We start from the raw sequence: 20815 nt of genomic DNA, 5'->3' as shown, positions 1-20815 counted from the left end.
GCCTCATTAAAAGAACATTACTGCGTCAGTTTTCTAGTGATGCATGGCCACCCTTTGGGTGAATATAGCTGAGTGCGTGTGTTAAACAGCCAACCGCCACAACAGCAGCAAACAGCCATTGCAGTCTCTGCCTTAGAGATGATACATTTTCTCCATAAATCTCCCCTCCCTTCAGATAAGGTATATCATAGCACAGAGGGTTGCCTCCCTAATAGGAGAGCACAGTAGTAGTAGCATGGCATGTGAACGCATGTGTCTATTTGTGCAGGCACACGCACATCTGGTGCACGGCCATGATTGATTACCAGTCATTCCTGGGCTACCCACGGCTGGCCTTAAATAAGAACTAAAGTAACTACTAGTGCAGAGGACACAGAGAACACAGAGAACAGACTGAGCCCTCAGCCACAGAGGACATACAGGACCTGCAACTTTTAAATGTCCTGACATCTTGTGCTATCATCAATCATCTTGTTTTCCTCTAAATGACTCCTCTCGTGTCTGCTCCTATAACCAATCTGGGAACCCATCGTCAAATAAAAAGGAAAAACAGCGGCCCCAGCGTTTTTCACTTTTGCATTTGACTCTGGGGGGAGTGATTAAATAGACCAACGATGACTGGAAACCGGCGTTTTGGTCCCACTTGTTTCTATGATGAAAGAACAAGTTAAAATGTTATGAACGTTCTGTGATTTTGTCGGCTCCGAGGACGCTATTGTTAAATGAGTTTGGGTTTGTTTCCAGTGGGAAGCAAACGCACAGATGTAAATCCCGCCCACTACATTTGATTGGGTAAAGCGCGGCCTGCTTCCTGATCTGAAGGCACGCCCACTTGTAGGCCAACATTACATTACATTACATTACATTACATTACATTACATTACATTACATTACAGTCATTTAGCAGACGCTTTTATCCAAAGCGACTTACAATAAGTGTATTCAACATAGGTAGGGAACGAAAACTACTAATCACCAGAAGTCTTTAGTGCATTTTCTGCAAAAACAAGCAACCAAGAGTATACCTAGCGCTAAGGTAAAAGTGCAATATATCAGCTACCTATTTCCTTAAACAGATGAGACAAAATAGCTAAATCAAATGAGCATGAGCTAAAACAAATAAGTGTATCGACTAAACAAGATCCAATAGACAATCCAATAATCCAATAAACAATACAGCAATAGAAAACAAGCGTTCGTACAACTAGTTAACAACAAGTAGGTCAGGCAGAGAGGAAGGGTAGTGTTTCCTGAAGAGGTGGGTTTTCAGCCTGCGGCGAAATATGGGCAGTGACTCTGCTGTCCTAACATCAGTGGGAAGTTCATTCCACCACTGTGGGGCCAGAACAGAAAAGAGTCGTGACCGTGTGGATCGGCCAGAAGGACCCTTGAGTGACGAGGCAATCAGTCGCCCCGAGGTGGCAGACCGAAGTGGTCGGGCAGGGGTGTAGGCATCGACCATAGCCCGGAGGTAGGAAGGAGCTGTTCCTTTCACTGCCCTATAGGCTAGCACCAGGGTTTTGAACTGGATGCGAGCCGCTACGGGGAGCCAGTGTAGAGAGCGGAGAAGGATGGTTGTGTGGGAGAACTTGGGGCGGTTGAACACCAGACGAGCCGCAGCTTTCTGAACAAGCTCCAGAGGTCTGATGGCAGATGCCGGAGCACCAGCAAGGAGGGAGTTGCAGTAGTCCAGGCGGGAGATGACGAGAGCCTGGATGAGCACCTGGGCTGCCTTCTCCGTGAGGAAGGGGCGAATCCTCCTGATGTTGTAGAGCAGGAATCTGCAGGACCTCGTCACTGATGCGATGTTTGCTCACACGTTCTGAACGGGGCTCCCGAACAGATTCAGTAGCGCAGCTCTGAATCTGTTCTTGAGAGATTAGCTCCTAACAGATTAATAATTTCTTATTTGGTCCAATAGATCTGTCCTTTTCCAGTTGATCTGTTATTAGCTGTCGTTAGGTAGCATATTGAATGCTGAATGATATCTTGAAAAATTGTTGGAAAAGAACAGGATTTTACAGACTGTACAAGATGACTCATAGCTGCTGTCTTAAAGGGATATTTCACTTTCAAAAAAACTTTTGGTCATTTTATCATCTACTCAGGCCTTTGTGAGCCCCCCAGACAGTTTTTAAGTTGCTCGATTCAGTATTTATATATTTGATATTCATTTTATCAGACACGCCCCCTTCCTATACAAACCCATTGTAACTTCAAACTCCATTTTAACCATGTTAGATTTGTCGAAAACACCCGTCCTTGGTTCTGGTGACTCACCCTGCCCTCCTAATGAGTGAGGGGCCGTGTTTTTTCCGATAATTGTTTTCATTTATTTTATTTTATTTTTTTATTGTATTTAATTTTTTTAATTTTCCTTTTTTTTTATATATATAAATGAAAAAAGTAATTGAAAAAACACGGCCCCCTCGCGTATTAGGGGGGCAGGGTGAGTCACCAGAACCAAGGACGGGTGTTTTTGATGAATCTAACATGGTTAAAATGGAGTTTGAAGTTACAATGGGTTTGTATAGGAAGGGGGCGTGTCTGATAAAATTAATATCAAATGTCTAAATACTGAATCGAGACACTTAAAAACTGTCTGGGGGGCTCACAAAGTGTCTTTCAATGTAACTACCGTAATTAACATTAACATGCAGCAAGCAATTACAATTTAACAGTCAGTGAGCATTTGTTTCAGCATTTTGATGGGGAACGCATGTTCCTGCATGAACATTGACATTTGTTTTTATACGCCATGCATATTTGAATGTACAGTAAGTTACCGTAGAGTCTACCGCGTAGACTGTGCGACTGTCATTTTCTGGAGGTTGATGGTGGACAGAGAAAAAAAGCACAGGAAATGAGTGTATGTATAGCTGAATCTTTAATAAACGCAGAGTGTAAGATTTATTCTTGCCTAATGGCAGATCATAAGCAGCAGCGGATAAGAGAGAGATGGATCTTGTATCCACCGATCTGACATGTTAAAGATGACAGAGCGATACCGTGAGAGAAAAACACCTCTCTTTTCTTTCCCCATCACTTTCTTCTCTCTTAATGTGATACCTATCTCAACTAACAGTGCCAGTATGTCTAGTGTGTTCAAATAGTTGCACTTAAGAAGTATCTTGAATCAAAATTTTCTGTAAGAACAAACTCATCTCAGATACTAGGTGCACATTTCCCACAAACAAGGCATCTGAACTATGGGCCTCATTCACTAAGCAGCTCGTTTATGCACATATTTAGGACTTATCGCCATTTAGCCCCCCCCCCCCCCCTTTCTATGCTGCCTCGAAACGGAGAATTGATTTTTTTGGGGTCATGCGATCAGCGATGTACGGAAAATGTCTTTGGCCCACCCTCCAGCAGCCTGCAATCTAGAATGGGGATTTTACCTCCAGCAGAAACGGCTTGAAGCGGCTTGAAGATAAACGTACGACTTGTTCTAGAGCATTTTCAGCCAATTCAGTTAAATATTGTGTACAAGTCCTATTTTTTGTGAAACAGAATATAAATCATATGCTATTATAAACCACAAAGATTTACTTGCAAAGCTATTATATTCTGTCGCACGGATATATACAGAAGTAGGTGAAGATCCGATGTGACGTAAATAAATACATTTAAAAAAAAAATTGGACCGGTAACATGATGTTTCTGAACGGACGTGATAAAGGGTTGACGTTTTGGCGCCTCATTGGAAAGCTCTGACGCTGTTAAAAACGTCATCACTCTCGTTTAGAAATGTCACGTTACTGCCACAGAAGATACTCGCTTTCCAAGTAAATCTTAGCAGTTTATAATGGCATATGATTATTAGATTATTAAATATGATTGAAAAAACAGACTGACAATTATTAAATATACGTCAGTCATTTCTATATATACTGTATATATAAGTTATTTGTCATATCTGCCCTGTGCATGTTTGTTTAAAAAGCCTAAAAGGCAAATATAAATGTCACTTTTATTCATATGTTCCAATGTTCAATGCCAAAAACACAATTAAAGTAAAATGTCATGATCGTGACAGCCCTAATCTATAAGTGGCACCTTGTTCTTCATGAATGCTGTCACCAGGGCTTATTTGATGGAGCAGTAGGGCAGCGGAGGGCTGTGTGTGTGTGTGTGTGTGTGTGTGTGTGTGTGTGTGTGTGTGTGTGTGTGTGTGTGTGTGTGTGTGTGTGTGTGTGTGTGTGTGTGTGTGTGTGTGTGTGTGTGTGTGTGATCACGTGCGTGCTGGTGGGTTACTTCATCGTGTGTGTGTGTGTGTTCGCTGCCGCTCCGTGACGCAGCGGCGATGTGTATGTGTGTGTGTTTGTGCGCGCGCGTGTGCGCGTGTGCGTGTGTGTGTGATCGCATGTGTGCTGGTGGGTTACTTCATTGCGCGTCTCACCGCGGAACAAAATATTCACATGCGCGCCCAATCAGGCAGTGTGTGTGTGCGTGTGTGCGTGTGTGCGTGCGTGTGTGTGTGTGTGTGTGTGTGTGAGAGAGAGAGAGAGAGAGAGAGAGAGAGGGAGGGAGAGAGAGACAGACAGTGTGAAACCTCCCATGCACATCTTGCTCTTTGTGTGCGTGTAGCTGTGTGAGTGTATACATATCTCTCACACCTTAACACTCAACACTGCAATCCATGTTTGTGTATGCATGTGTTACACATACATACTGTACACTTCTATGTATATGTGTGTGTGTGTGTGTGTGTGTGTGTGTGTGTGTGTGTGTGTGTGTGTGTGTGCGTGTGCGTGTGCGTGTGCGTGTGCATGTGTGCGTGTGCATGTGTGTGTGTGTGTGTGTGTCGCGTGCGTGCGTGCATGCGTGCGTGCATGCGTGCGTGCGTCTGCCCACCCAAACCCATGATATTTTCTAGTAAGCTTACCCAAACCTGCTGACCCGCAGGACAACCTATGGGTCCTGCACATCACTGCTGGGATCACTATCAATCGCTTCAGTTACAGTTGAAATATCAGCAGTTATTGGCAGTTACATTTGAAATATGAACTATATTTTATTGAATGTCAGGATTTGAATAACTACTGATAACAACAAATATTCCATTGATGGACAACAATTGATTTAACAAATTGCTTCACTTGTTTGATGCACATTCCTTGGCTTAACCCATAGAACATGTAGTATCTGTAGTGGCTGGAACTGAGAATTTACAAACCTATCAACTGCAAGTTGTGTTAGAAATAGTTTTTCTTGGACAAGTTTAAAAGTGTAATCTTCATAATGATGGCAAAATAATGCCATAACAGTCAAAAATGTATTGGAGCTATTTGGAAATTATATACAATCATTGCTTGCTTAATATTGCCATGGAATGATTGTGATTTACGCAACGTTTTTGCTTCACTGTGATAACTCAACTCAGCCTGGTAAAGCATGTGAAACATGTTTGACACTCCTAGCCTATGCCCTTGAAATATCTAGATAGCACAAATATACTGAAGTGGCACCATGAATGTTAAATCATATAATCATTATTATTAATGAGTCAATAGGTGTTCATTAATTCATTTTCAGCATGTGATCATTTTAGCCCTCTCACGACACAGACAAATGGATGTGGAACAACAAGTAGACTCGGTGTGCAAGCTGACATAAAAGACCTTTCACTACTGGTTCCTTTGCAATGCTGCTTTTTCTTGTCAACCCGTTTTCACTTCTACATTTAAAATAATGAATAATAATAATAATAATAATCAATTAAAGTAAATCACAATTTCTATTTTCCTTAGCATTGATTTTTATTTTCTTCTGTTGCCATATCTCAGTCCGTGTTTGTGCAGTTTTCCACCAATATTTCACAAGAGTTTCAATCTGTATGACCGATAATCACTGATTATCAGTGCATGTATGCAGGAAATATGTAAATCTGCATAGTGAATCAGAACTAAAAGTCAGAATGCTGTCGGAAACAATACCAAGAGAGTGTAAAAGCCCCGCTTTACTTCCACTCTGGTCGGTGGCTGTGGATTTTTTTAAAGTAACAAGTATGTACATACAGTACGCACAACCAGTGGTGTGTTCTAGGTTTTTTCGGAGGGTATACGATACGATATGATGCGCGTGGTCGTGGGTATACGCTATCGCGTTTTCAATGGATGAAATGGTCATTAGACTGTATACGCTTTGTAACAATCGGCCTTTTACTTTGAAAGGATAACTATTAACTAAAGGAAAGTCAACGGGATCGGCAGGTTTTTAACTGAATTACTTTATATTTTAAACCACAAAAATAATAATTTACATAGCAAAATGATAAATTAATACATTTCGGGCTTTTAAATAGACCTTTGTCCCTATCTGTTTCCCTATAGACCAATTATTTGTTTAGCAGCATTGAGACTGGATGCACAGGTGATTGTTTCATGCAATCAATTCTCAACCTGTTGTTTCGGGGTGCGCTGAAACCCCCTCTTGTGTGTTGGCTAGTGAGGCGCGTCCTAGCGAGACCTGATAGAATGGGTTTCTTTTGCAACCAGTATGACGCTTGCAACCAGTGTGAAGTCGTCTGTTAAGGGGTCTATTACACAAAAGAAATAAACAAACAAATCAACAATCAATACTTTGTTCAGAAACCACTCCCAACCCAAACAATTCCCGCTATCTTTTGTAACCTCCTTAGATCACAATAAACAAACTTAAACCATAAACAAAGTCACAACAGTCGCTTACTCGCTTCACATAACAATAATAAACAGTCCCACGTTACGGCCCGAACGGCTTCTCCTTACCGCGGTCCCACAAGTGTCTATAATGTCCTTAGATCCAAAACGAAACGTAAATGGTTTTCCGCACTAACGGTCCAAAGAATAATTAAAGTTCGGGGTACCCCTTAAGTTTGTAATCCATAACGAACAACACGCATGGATTTATCTCACCCGCCGTGGCTCTGTTCGATTCCACACACCGACCAGCATCTCCCATTCATAAATCCAGCGCTCGAATTCCCGCAGCTTACTAGTTAGTTGAAACTTTATGACTTAAACGCGGTGTATTGCTGGCGCCTAGGAGATCTCCTCTCTCTTCCCCCTGTTGCTTCTGAGACACATGTTTGTTTGTTCCCCCTCCCCCCTGTCACTCAATCACCCACAGAAATCAGACCCCGGGTCAAAAGTTATGAAATGTCTAACATTTAGGCCACTTTGGAAGAGGGGTGGTAAATCACACTAATAGAAGGCTCCCAAATGCAGTGGTGGTCAGAATATGTCTCCTTGTGTCCAAGATAATATTCTCATTCTCTGGTAATTTTTTTAAATTGCAAAGACGCAGCAGCTCTGTGCTCTGTGCGCCCTGGGCCCTTCGTGGTGCCCGGTGCTTGGACCCGGTTCGGTGCCCCCCGGCGCCGTTTTGTCAACGGGGGGGGCGGGAGCGCGGTCCCGTTTCGGTGCCCCCCGGGGCTGTTTTGTCAACGGGGGGATGGGGGGGGGGGGTGTAGCGCGGTGCCCCCCGGGACTATTTTGTCAACGGGGGGGGTTTTCAATGTTGTAGCGCTCCGCAGTTTTTCGCAGTTTTTCTTTTTTCTTCACGCCGTTTGGTGCCCCCCCCCCCAGGTTGGTGCCCTGTGCTTCAGCACCTCAAGCCCGTTGGATAAGCCACCACTGGCCCTGGGAGTCCCATTTGGATATTGATGATGACCTTACTGTAGCTACAGAAACAGATAAAGAATGCCAGGAGCCAATGGATTCATGATATTCTTAAATGATGAGAGATATTTGAGCACATTTTATATCAGCAATAAAATAGGCAGGCAACTTATGGAAATGTTTTATCCCTTTCTCTCGCTCTATCTCTGCTCACCGCTTAGCCCCGTTTGGAACCTCACTCTCCACCATAGCTCCGAGTTGAGGTTCCGCTGTACCGGCTCCCAGCAGAGGTAGAGTCTGTCCACACGTAAAAAGATCACCTTTTTCGCAACATTGTATAAAAGTATAAAGGTAGTCTCAGACACCTGCAGATGTTTAAGCTTTTTCTGGAAAGTAATTTTTTTAGGACAGGGTTGAAAACAACGTTTTTTCTAACCCCGTCCTAAAAATTTTACTTTCTAGAAAAATCTTAAACATCTGTAGGTGTCTGGGACTACCTTTACTTTTTGGATACGATGTTGTGAAAAAGGTGATCTTCACTACGTTTGGATGGACTCTACCTCTGCCGGGAGCCGGTACCGTGGCAGAGCTATCGTGGAGAGTGAGGTTCCTAACGGGGCTACTCACCACTTGTCTTTCTTTGGAGACGCATAACAGTGGCAACCTTTTGTTTTAATTCTTATTAATAGGATCAAACTGCAGGTTGGGAACAATGTATGTTGGGAACAACGCATTTGTCTTCGCACCCCCGCTTTTCGATTGGGTTGGCCAATCAGGGAAGCCGATGCATACACTTCCCCAAAGGCATGGAGACACACGGAAAGGAAATGGGGGGCCCTATTTTCACAGGTGCCTTACCCATTATCCCTAAACTTCTTTGCCATTTTGTACTATTTTTAGAAACATTTTCAAATAGTTCAAATAGCCAATCTACAAGCTCACAATGTGTTGATGTAGATCGGCTAGTTGAACTATTTGAAAATGTTTAGGGATAATAGGTAAGGCACCCGGCGAAAATAGGGCCCATGGGGTTTAAAATCAGTAGGGTTCATACTCTAGGGAGCATGAATGCACACAAGTGTCATGGCAATCTACCCATTGCATTTTGAGCTATCATGTGTGCAAATGCAACTTTTGGCTGAAGGGTGGTGCAAGGGTCAGAGGGTCACCAATATGTATATAAGTTTCATGGAAATCTGCCCTTTAGATTGTGAGATATCAGTCAGTCAGTCAGTCAGTCAGTCAGTCAGTCAGTCAGTCAGTCAGTCAGTCAGTTTTAAGATATTTAGTTTGAAACCAAAGTGTTGGACTGACCAACCAAGCAACTGACAGGCAGCCATTCTAAAACAAACAGCTCTTTGCAAGCACTCTTTTAAGTAGCATTTGGTAGCTTTTGAATTTTGCACAACTCTGCGTCAGCTGAACTAAAAACCTGATAATCGAAAACTTAGCTTGTTCATGAAAATTCTTCAGGACTCTCTAATTATAATTAGTTTAGTTTAGTTTGATTTAATTCCCAATCTAACTATCAATTTAGATAATTATTAACAACATTTGAATCCCCTTATTATCAGAAGCATGTATAGTAGGATTTTCTCACAAAGATACAGTATCTAGCTTTTGAAATAGCGGTTTGTTTTTCTAATAGCCCAGTATACTGCTTCATAACCAGTTTCTTTTATTTTTTAATGTTTCTTAGTCTTACTCTTTGATATCTGTTTTGCGACCAATACACAGTTAATCTGAAAACATCCTCTTAACATGCAATTTTGTACTTTTGCCTGAATTGTCTTCCGCTCAGGGCCTCTGAAAACTCTGGCGAGATAGGTTAAAGACTGAAATGGCCTTCCGTGGCGGGTTTCATCACATTTAATCCAATGGCCCTCATGCATCTGCATGTGGGATAACAATTGAATAGCAAGAAATCAGTCTCTCAGTGTTCTCTCCATGTGCACATTGACAGCAAAGAATACTGATACGGTATTCACCAGGGTTTTTAACCACACTCATATTATGTGCATAAGTACCACACACACATACCAACTCCACAGGGAGAGAGTAATTCTGATTATGTGTTGAGCGTGAAAAGAACTAAAACTATTTTTTTCTCCTTCTTTTTTGATGGATGAGTGTTGGTATTCTCTGTGCTTATGGGAGTTGAAGCTGCAGCATGGCTCATTCTAACCCGGAGCACAGATAAGATAACCCATGGCGAACCCCAGAGAGTAGAACTAGGGCAGTGGTTCTCAACCACCAGTGGTCCTTGAGGGGGTTCCAGGTGGTCCCCAGCTAAATGAACGAGAGTTGGTAAGCAAATGGACCCTTATAGACGAATCCACAGACACGCTGCCTGTAGGCGGCCATTGCTGCGGTGTCGCGTCCGCGGAGCGTTGACACCGCAGCAATGGCTGCGCGCAGGGCAGCGCTCCGTGGATTCGTGTATAGATCGTTAACTCTTGAGAGTGTAAAATTGCCCTTACAGGTCCATTTGGTTTCATTTTACGCTCTCAAGAGTTAAATTATTGTTAAACATCTGCATGTCTTAATTCATGAGAAAGTCTACACAATTAGAGAACGTAGAAGAATTGTTATTTTGATCAACGTTTGCCCGTTATCTCTCCTACGGTACCAACATCAATACAGCATGGAATTGTGGACAAAATCGTATCAAACGACAACAAAATATTCTAAGTCTTGGGCCTGAGAGTCTAAATGTCATCAAATGGTGGTCCGTGGCTCAAATGCCGAATACATAATGGACCTTGATATGAAAAGGGTGGAAAACCACTTAACTAGACTCGAGAATACAAGAAGAGGCCTGGGGATGAGCTGCTCCTGTACATGCTCTCCTCAGGGTGTGGTTCAGGGCAACTGCAGGCATGGCTGGCATACAAAATCTCGTCGAGTGAATATTTATGCATTTCATTTTAGTCATTGTCTCCGCCAGGCCGAAAGGCATGGCGAGAGAGTATGTTTTACCCCCTGTCCGTCCGTCCGTCCGTCCGTGTGTGTGTGTGTGTGTGTGTGTGTGTGTGTGTGTGTGTGTGTGTGTGTGTGTGTGTGTGTGTGTGTGTGTGTGTGTGTGTGTGTGTGTGTGTGTGTGTGTGTGTGCGCGCGTGTCCTGTCCGTGTGTTACCAGCTAATCTCCGGCACCGTTGGCCCGGTCGCTGCCAAACTGTGCACACACACTCCCTGGATGCCAATTCAGAACTTCTGCCTCAAATTTTTCACATGGGCCTGTTATAGCGACACCTGGAGGCCGATTTGTGCAAAACCCATTTTTTAATATTACTCCTACAGATTTAATCCAAACGTCATGCAAATCGGTACACAGTATCTCTATAGTCATGTGATCAACACGGATCTGTCCGATTTCCCATATTCCATCCTCATTGGCTAAGGTTGGCTTCCAAAATGTGCAGGATTGGTCCGCTTTGAACAAAATGCCTCAAATCATGAACGCAGCTTGCGATTTCCGTGAAATTTCACAAACACATTCCCACTACGCCGAGGAACAAATGGCACTTGACATTTTTCAAATCAGCCTCATGGTGGCGCTATAAAAGGCTGATTTGTGTTTTTAACTATAACTGCACCGATCTGCATGAAACTTTGCACGCACACTCCCTAGAGGCCAAGGAAAAACATCTTTCCTGCATTTTTCACATTTGCCTTTTGTAGCGCCACCAGGAGGCCCACTTATGTAAAACACATTTTTGGATAATAAGCCTTCAGATTTTATCCAAATTTCACACAAATCGGTACACATGATCTCTATAGTCATGTGATCAAGATGGAACTGTTTGATTTTTCATATTTCATCTTGATTGGCTAACATTGACATCTAAAGTTTGCAGAAGTGGCCTTTGAACAAAATGCCAAAAATCATGAACGCAGCGTCCGATTGAGGTGACACTTTGCACGCACATTCGCACTATGTTGAAGAACAAATGCCACCCTTTAACATTGCCCTATTATAGCGCCACCGGGAGGCCGATTTTTTCAACACTTTTCTTTTTTGTATTACTCCTACAAATGTTGTCCAATCATCATACAAATCGGTACCCATTATCTCTATAGTCAAGTGATCAAGATGGTTCTGTCCGATTTTTCATATTCCATCCTGAGTGGCGAATTCCGAACATTGTTGGCCCACAATAACCTACCTGACCTGGCGGAGACCTGTGCTCCGAGGAGCACTTTTTCTAGTTGTTCATGAGTTCATGTCAGCATGTCAAACCAGTTAAACCCCATATGTTTTCTGTTATTGTGGGGAAAGCTTTCGCTGAAAATAGCGAAAAGATTCCCCAATGCAAGTATACACTTAAAGTTACCATTTTAAGAGCTTTTTGAAAAAGTAAGTCCAAAAATAGCACAATTCCCCAAGTCCCTGGCGGCTCTGTTGGAAGAGCTTGAGTCAGAACAACGCATTACAGGAGTTTGTCTGATGTCACTGTGCTGAAATGCATAGAGAATTACCGTGGTATATTCTACACTCTAATAAGTAAATAAATACATAACTTTATTAATGTACATGACAAACAACAACACATTCACCTAAATGCAGACAGTGTGTGGGATCGACACTCCTGCTGGCACTCCTGCAGGTTGAAATGTGCCTCGTATTTCAATATTGTAAACATGTTTATTTGATTGATGAATGGCCCAAACTACGAGTTTACTGAGAGGACCCCCCCCCCTCACATCTGATGACACTGGACAGCGGTCTGATACAATAGTTACATTAAATTAGATTATTACATTATGTATAAGATTGAAATTAAAATGGCTACTTATCTCTGAAAAACAGTGCTCAAAGCAGTTGGATAAGTTAATTAATTGGCAGTTTTTATTAGAAGCCTATTAGTAAGTTTTACTTCTTACACAAACGTGTTGTTTTGTATGTGTACCTAGGGGCGCCGGAACAAATAGTTTATCTGGGGGCCAGTAGAGAGGGGGTAAAACATTGGATCATGACAAGGTTCTTTGCAGACCAGCTGTACATATCTACCGTTATTGTTGTTTATAATTATGCTTGAATATTCTCTCTCGAATATTATCTCTCTCCCTCTTTCCATATCTCTCCGACACACACACGCACGCACGCACGCACGCACGCACGCACGCACGCACGCACGCACGCACGCACGCACACACACACGGCTACACACACACGGTTATGCCTACTCAAAGCATGTGTCAGAAAGATCAATGCACGTACATTTACGTGACAACCGGATCAGCAACTTGCAAAGCAAACTGATCCCAGTATACTAAACCACCACACCATGAATAAAATAAACTTAGATTAGTTGTTTCACAGCGTAACATCGTTTTACCTGCCGATCTTAAGGAGCATACGTAGTCAGAACATCCAAACTATGTTCGGGTAGGGTAGATATTGGCGCATACGGGTTAAGCGAGAGGTGGAGCTATGGCGCCATCGGTTCAGGAAAGATGCGTCTTTAGGTGTACACACGGAGACGCAAGGGTGGCGTCTTCAGAGTTATTCACTCTGGGACCCGAGTAATATGAGCGTATTCACGCACCCAAAACGCCGGCTCCGTGTGGACGAAATGTCTAAAAGATTAAACACTTATGCGGATACACCTAAAAACATCTTCGTGTGGACGTAGCCTAAATTAGGACTCCTAATTTAGGAGTCATACGTCACAGATATATCATAGGTGACTACCTTTATAGATGACTAACGGCTGAAGGCTGGCCACATGAGTCCGAGTTCCACATTGGAGCCATGTTGTAGATCCTGGGATCAACATGATTTGTAAATATTTTTAGTTGGCATGGATTCAGCTTTATAAGCAACAGTCAGGATATTACCAGCATTCGTCATCCTCAGGCTGGAACGGTGAACTGATCTAGGGGCCTTCAAGGATGATGGGTAAAGCCCACTTCATACTGCATAGGAAGATAATCATTATCCCTCAATATGGACCAGCATGCAAGGATATTACCATCTGCCACTCAAGAAATGGAGAGGGGAAACCAATTCTGGATCTGGTTTAAGGGAGGCAGGCGGGTGGACCTCTGCCCGCCCACGTAGCGGCCTGAACTCTAGATTAGATGGCCCGAACCTCTAGTTATTCACAATCACCCAAACAATGTAAAAAAATAAAAAATAAACAGTGAACAGTGTGCATATTATAATTCCTAATTGGCAAGTTCAATATTTAAAAAAGAAAATGGATTCCAAGAGCAATATTTCATAGGGTAAGGATTGGAAGTTAAAGCTTACAACCCAATTACACCAATACAATAAGTGTTCCCTTTTGCAGCAACCCCTATTTTGACTTCTCACTGGTTGTGTGAGAACTGTAAGTTAAGTAATATATCCTCTCACGCTTACCGTACCGTTACTAAACCAGGAGCAAAATCCTTGTACATAAATATGAACATCAGATATGATATTATGTATATTCAATTACATTAGGCTAGAATTGATGAACTGCTCTCAACTTAAACCAAATCAGACCGAGTCCGAGATCAAAGATCGCATGTTGACAGGGTAGTGTGCATGCTAAGGTGACCTTTTGAAGAGAAATCCACTGCTCATGCTATAGAAACCAGAATCCATTAAGTGAAAGAGTTTGAAAATAATCAAATACCTGTTTCAAATCCCAGTATAAACTGCTAATCATGAATACCATGTTATCAATGGTGAAATAACTTGTATTTTCTATGAAATGTGCTATTATTTATGATTTCTTCATCAAATGGCGTGTAAAACACACATCTAATTGTAAGGCTAATTTGTCTTCTCCTTTCTTTTTGTCAGGTATTGTGTCTCTCATCTCTCTGATGATCCTGTCCTATGACCGCTATAGCACCCTGACTGTATGCAACAAGCGGGGCCCAGACTATCGCAAGCCCCTGCTGGCTGTGGGGGGGTCCTGGCTGTACTCGTTGCTGTGGACAGTGCCCCCCTTGTTGGGCTGGAGTAGCTATGGTATCGAGGGGGCCGGGACAAGCTGCTCGGTGTCATGGAAGGCTAAGTCGGCTGAATCGCACGCCTATATCATCTGCCTGTTCATCTTCTGCCTGGGCATGCCTGTTATGGTCATGGTCTACTGCTATAGCAGGCTGCTTTGGACAGTTAAACAGGTACTACATCAGGGAAAATATGTTTGCGTGCGTGTGCTTTGGACAGTTAAACAGGTACTACATCAGGGAAAATATGTGAGCGTGCGTGCGTGTGGGTGCATGCGCACACATGTGTGAGTGCATGTATGGCCATGCAAATGGTGTACGTGTCAGGCTTACTATTTAAACAGTGAGACGTTAAGTGTCTTTCTGGATTCAGCTACATACTCTAGTATGCTACAGAGATTTACTTTCTAATCCTGTGGCTCAGGCTGATATTGGGCAGGACGAATGCACGGGTGACAATTTGATGCACATAAGATAAGATAAACCTTTATTGATCCCTAGAGGGAAATTCAGGTATAATCAGCAACAGCAGTAAGAGTGGAACATTGGACAGGTAAGAGTAGGAGTAAAATTCAAGTTCCAAAATAAAGATAACATTAAATAGACTTAGATTCAAATTAGATTCTGGCACTAGACATACTGTATGCACTGGATCTCTGAATTAAATAAAGGTGGTGTAAGTCATATACAGTATATACTATAGTTATGTATATATAACTCTATATGCTGACAATAAGCGTTGCCTGTAGAGGGTTTGTTCAGTAACGGGGGTCTCCCCGTCTTTCCAGCTCTTTAGTAAACAGATAATACATCTTCAGGTTGGGATACCAACCATCCAATCAGGAGAGAGAACTCTGACAGAATACAGCATTAACAAGTGCAATTGGAAGTGAAACAAAAAATTAGCAGACAAAATTGGAACTGGAACACTATAACATTTAAACTGATAGATGGGTTCTCTCTCCTGATTTGATGATTTGTTTGTGTAAATATATTAAATATATATAATATGAATATATTTCTTAAATATGTCTACATCTCGGTGGAGCAAACGTACCGAGTGAGCAAATATGTAATGACTTGTGCAAAATGTTTCAGCCCAGGAACAGTAAAACAGCAGAGGAAGAATTGTCTTATATTATTGTTCCCTGTCACAAGCAACTCATTTATATCTGTTAACATCTTAAAAAAATGGCTTTGGGTGTCCTGACCCTTTAATGAACAGTATAATTAGAACATGAATCAATGTACAGTAGTTTAACATTAGTCCTCATTACTAGAACCAATACTAGCTTCTCATTGCTGGTCCCCGGTTCTGCCAAGCTGGGCTGACATTCTGTTATAATCCACTGTGTAACTTGACAAGATTTCAAACATCATTCATCATTCCACGTGGAAAACTGTATTGGCGAACAAAAAGGTAGACCCATTGGGATTTACCAACAGTGTAGGGAGGAGGATGTTGACGGAAGTTAACCAGTGTCTTGACTGAGAATACTACTATATCAGCAACTGTTGCTGTATTTTGGTGTTTTCACTGTATTTGTGGTAGAGACGTATTTGGGCGTCACTTTTTGAGAGCATCTAGCCAATAACAGCGCACAGGTGTCTTAGGGGTTTCTATTTCAAACTCCTGTGTGAATGTTTGTTAATGGAAATGCAAGCGAGCACCTGCCCCTCCCCCCACTCTCTTTCGGACAGTGAGAGGGGAGTTTGAATCCTTGTTTACAAACAGAAAGCTAGCAAAGTTACATAGTATACAGTACCTTTGTATAGAAATGTGTATTTTGCAAGATTTTCTGCCGTCGACGTGGTGCTGAACCATTCACCAATCATGCAGGGAGGTCACAACAGTGAAAGTGTGTGTGGTTCAGATTCTCTCATGTACACAATTTCAAAGGATAAGTAGGAAAAAGGTCAATTGTCTAATTTGTTCCTGCTGAGCGCAACTGAACATCTATTACCAGGTGCTGAACATGCACGTGTCTGTGCACTCCGGTCCTGTGTGTGTACGTATGTGTCTGTGTGTGAGAGAGAGACACACTCTTGCAGACTGCTTTTTGCCTCAATTTATTGAAAATTCTCTCTGTCTCTCTCGCTCTCTGTCTGGAAAGCAATTCAATGGAAACTCTAGTCACTGGTGTGTAGGCAGCGAAAACCGACAATATTTTTTATTGACTGATGATAAAACATAATTGACACAAGGAATTAGCGTTCAGACTTTGCAGATCACAGAGTAATTTGAATGACAGAAATCTACGTACGGTATGACACACAGTATGGCTCTGCGGCCAACCATGTTGCGTAGGCTAATAATAAATCACCCGTCTTATTTACACTCTGCAAGTCAGGACCAATCTCTTCTTTACAAAACACAATGTTATACAACAATAGACTTCATGAACACATCAATGGTCCTTCGTTCTTAACCTCCTGGGGATGCAAGGTTTTGTTGCTAATCAACAATAAAACATAGTTTGGAACAATTTGTTTATTTAGCTCAGTCCTGACAACTGTGCTACCACTTTTGCATTTTCAATGGTCTAGTTGACCTTGTTGAAAACTTCAACAAATAATGTGAATTACTGTTGGACATGCTTCAATTATGTTCAATAGTAATTTATGCAAATATGTTATAGTTTTAAGATGATAAACAGAGAAGTTGTCATTTACCATCACTGCCAGTTGTGTGATGGTGGTGGACACGTGATGGTAAAGACAATTTTCACTTGTTGGATGAAAACGATGGCTAGGTCTTAGCCTGGCTAAGCTAAGTTGTTAGCTAGCATACAGTACATTTAATATTATGTAAATGCATTAACATTTCTTATTTCTCAAGTAAAATACTCAAATTGTAACTCGGTTTGGTAATGACTCCTTATAAACATAATCTCAGATCAGGACGAAACATTTAAATTACTTACCTGTAGGCATCAGGATGGTAATGACAGATGTATGAGGGACAGTGATATTTAACCATACAAATGTGCAAATTGCACATAAATAAACCATATTAAAGTTAATATATAAAGTTATTATGAGGAAATGCATAGTAAAATCTTTATGAATTTAAACATTTTAATTACTTTGTTATAGAGAAGTTAAAGGGTCTACACCATGAAAATCACTTTTTTCTTGGTTTTTTGTATTTTTTGGGGTCCCCAGTGTCTCTTGTACCCAAAAAAATGTTTTTTTTTAAAATTCAGTCATTCCTTCTCATTTCATGGATTTCCAGAATGGGCGTGTCTGAACAGGCGATCTCAGAATGGAAATGTTTATGATGTCACAAACATTATTGATGGCAAACCCAATGTTAAATGAAAAGTGCCCGAATCGCTCCGAAACTTTTTCTACCCCCCCTAAGTGGGGGTCTACGAACAAATACTTCGGGCTCGGATTTTGGCTCCGCCCCCCGGAAGTGGGTGAAACAGGCACCTCAAACACTTGGTGGAATTGTTCAAAAATGTTCAAAGTGTTTTTTTTTCGATTTTGTATTTTTCTTAGATGCTTCTTTTTATGCAGAATTTTTCCATTTTTTTTCTTTTTTTTAATAATTTTTTTAAATATTTTTTTGTATTAACAGACAGAATTGCTCAGTAGCCCCCCCCTGCCCAAGAGGACGTTTTGGTATTGCAGCTGAAAGCGCTGTATAAGCCAGAGACAATTGACTTGGGATGAGTATATCTGAGTGATGATTTAGGCTCAAACCTTTTGAAAAAGGTTTGAGGGACATACACCATATGATATTAAATATCAAATATCTTTTTTAAATTCATGGTGTAGCTCCTTTAAAGTCTGGGTTAGGGAAAAGCCCTAAACTGTGAAATTCGGGTGCATTTGAGTTTTCAACATACTGAAAAAGTATTGACACCCAATATTTTCTTTCATAGCTACTAATTAGTTGAAGAATCTCTCACACACACACGTGTGTGGTTGTCTACTTGCTGCATGGAGTTGGAGAGACTTTCTTCTTTTGCCTCGGCCATTTGAAGTAAATTAAATCCCATTAATTGCCTAAGTGCTAGTACTGTACACCTTTTGCAAACTCTCCATCACAGCCACCTACGTATGCATGCACACACACACACACACACACACACACACACACACACACACACACACACACACACACACACACACACACACACACACACACACACACACACACACACACACACACACACACACACACACACACACACACACACACACACACACACACACACACACACACACACACACACACACACACACACACACACGTTGGTCTAGTCTACTGTGAAGAGCTACTGTTCACGCACTGTTGGTTGCCCTTTCCATAGTGTTTTCTGCTGATTAGAATGGAATCCCTGTAGGCAATAAGGAGCTTTCACTAAGTGTACTTCACTCACAATTACCCTTTTCTGGGTCACATTGGCTAAATTGAGTTGAACTCTTGTTAGACAAACCAGTGACACCTTTAGCCATTAAAGGGGGTGTAGGTGATACTGTATTTGTCTTTTGTTTTTTTATACATGTATTTTTTTTGGTATAGTATATGTTTGTTCAGTAACGGGGGGCTCCTCATTTGTCCAGTCCTTTAGAAAGCAGAAAATATAATTTCAGGTCGGGATACCAATTTTCATCACATCACTTCTGTATCCTATTTTTTAAAGTGTTTTTCATGTAATGATATGCACAAAATAGGGATGCCAGGCTTAATGTGGTGCAAGAAAACTGTGGTATAACTTAACAAGTACCAATACTGTATGTCACCAAAAACGGTGTTCTCAGTACACCGTCATTTTATAGCACTCATTCCTTATTTTCATTGAACAACCACTGAACCCTATAGCAACTCCTATTGCTAGTCGTGATTAAAGGTTTGCTACCTGTGGTATCCATTCAGCGGTCATCAGTGAGTCATACTTGGCTCACACCCAGTGAGATTCTTAGCTGGGAGTGTCTTCTCGGCAAGGATGTGTTGAGTGGGGGGGTTTTGCCATACACCTAAGCCAATAAATCGCACAATAAATGGTGAGCCCAGCTAAATTATATTAATATTAGTTTCTGATAAGTCTACATGTCATCGTATCTAAGCATTCTGTCCATCAGTGGGGGGTTTCCTCTTGATAAAGTGGATTAGTCAACGGGAGGAATTCTCTCCCCATTTCTCCTTATTGGATCCAATTGGTCTCCCGACCTGAAAATGCATTTTCTGTTTACTAAAGAGCTGGAGAGACAGGGAGACCCCAGTTACTGAAGAAACACTCTATGGCAATGGTTACTATCGGAATATAGAGCTATGGCACATTTATTTTAACAAAGCAATATCACGTGACACTTACCCTACCTTTAAAGGTGCATGAAGGTGCAGTTCTTTCTCCTAAGTAATAAACATCTGTCTGTGCCAGTGTCCTTTGCATTATTTAGCACACAAGCTGCCTCTGACCCCAGACAGTCGATCATTACTGTTAGCCAGTGCAATCTGCTGTAAACTACATTACTTTCCCCAAAAATCGTTGTTTCTTTAATGCCCCAAATGTCTTCCAAATATAATCTCTACCCCCCCATGAATCCTGCTTTTGAGACCCAATCCTGGCATGCATCAATACTGAGGTACTTTACTATGCAGTGCAGACATTAGAGCAAGGGCAGATGGCTGACAACTGCTGGAGTCCTCTACTAAATTAAGGAGGCAGTGGGAAGGAACTGATAGACATAATCGTCCTGTGGTGGAAGAAGCACCCTCAGCCACAGCTAACAATGATGCTTCACCACAGGAACCAAAGAGGAGAGAGTTGTACAGCAATGGATCAATGGCTGTGAAGCTACTGTACTGTAAGAGAAGAGAGACAAGGAGGGGCATTATACTGAGGAAGTGCGAGAGAGAGAGAGAGAGAGACAGACAGACAGACAGACAGACAGACAGACAGACAGACAGAGAGAGAGACAGACAGAGAGACAGACAGAGAGAGAGAGACGGACACAGCTCTCAATATTAAAACTGAGAAATACAGAGACACTGAAAATTAGATTACAATTAGGCTTGTACCCCAGGGATGCAGGCATGTACAGTATAAAGGCACTTCTTCCATTTTAATCTCCCCTTCACTCACATACATGGGTAAAAACTTTCTCTACCCAATAAAACGCAAGTGTGTTAGTCGGGAATATTTATATCAGCCACTCTTACATCAAATTTGCTAGTAGGCAGTAGATAAAACAAGTTTTAATCTAGCATGTGCTACATTTTACGTTTATTGGTTCAATGCATCACAGGT

The 20815-nt window shown here is 41.8% G+C and overlaps 1 protein-coding gene across 1 annotated transcript in view; it reads left to right on the top strand.

The window, feature by feature from the left end:
- tmtops2b (teleost multiple tissue opsin 2b) overlaps positions 1 to 20815 on the top strand; it is a gene marked incomplete at both ends in the record, with an annotated part of 40156 nt that overhangs the window by 16680 nt on the left and 2661 nt on the right. The window contains one exon of the mRNA XM_080412153.1: positions 14401 to 14726. Within this exon, the coding sequence (XP_080268279.1) occupies positions 14401 to 14726 (326 nt within the window). The remainder of the gene's footprint in view (positions 1 to 14400; positions 14727 to 20815) is intronic.

The sequence above is a fragment of the Gymnoscopelus braueri genome, assembly GCF_963280865.1.
Source record: "Gymnoscopelus braueri genome assembly, chromosome: 18".
In the NCBI taxonomy this organism is placed as follows: Eukaryota; Metazoa; Chordata; class Actinopteri; order Myctophiformes; family Myctophidae; genus Gymnoscopelus; species Gymnoscopelus braueri.
This window is presented reverse-complemented; position numbering and strand designations above follow the sequence as displayed.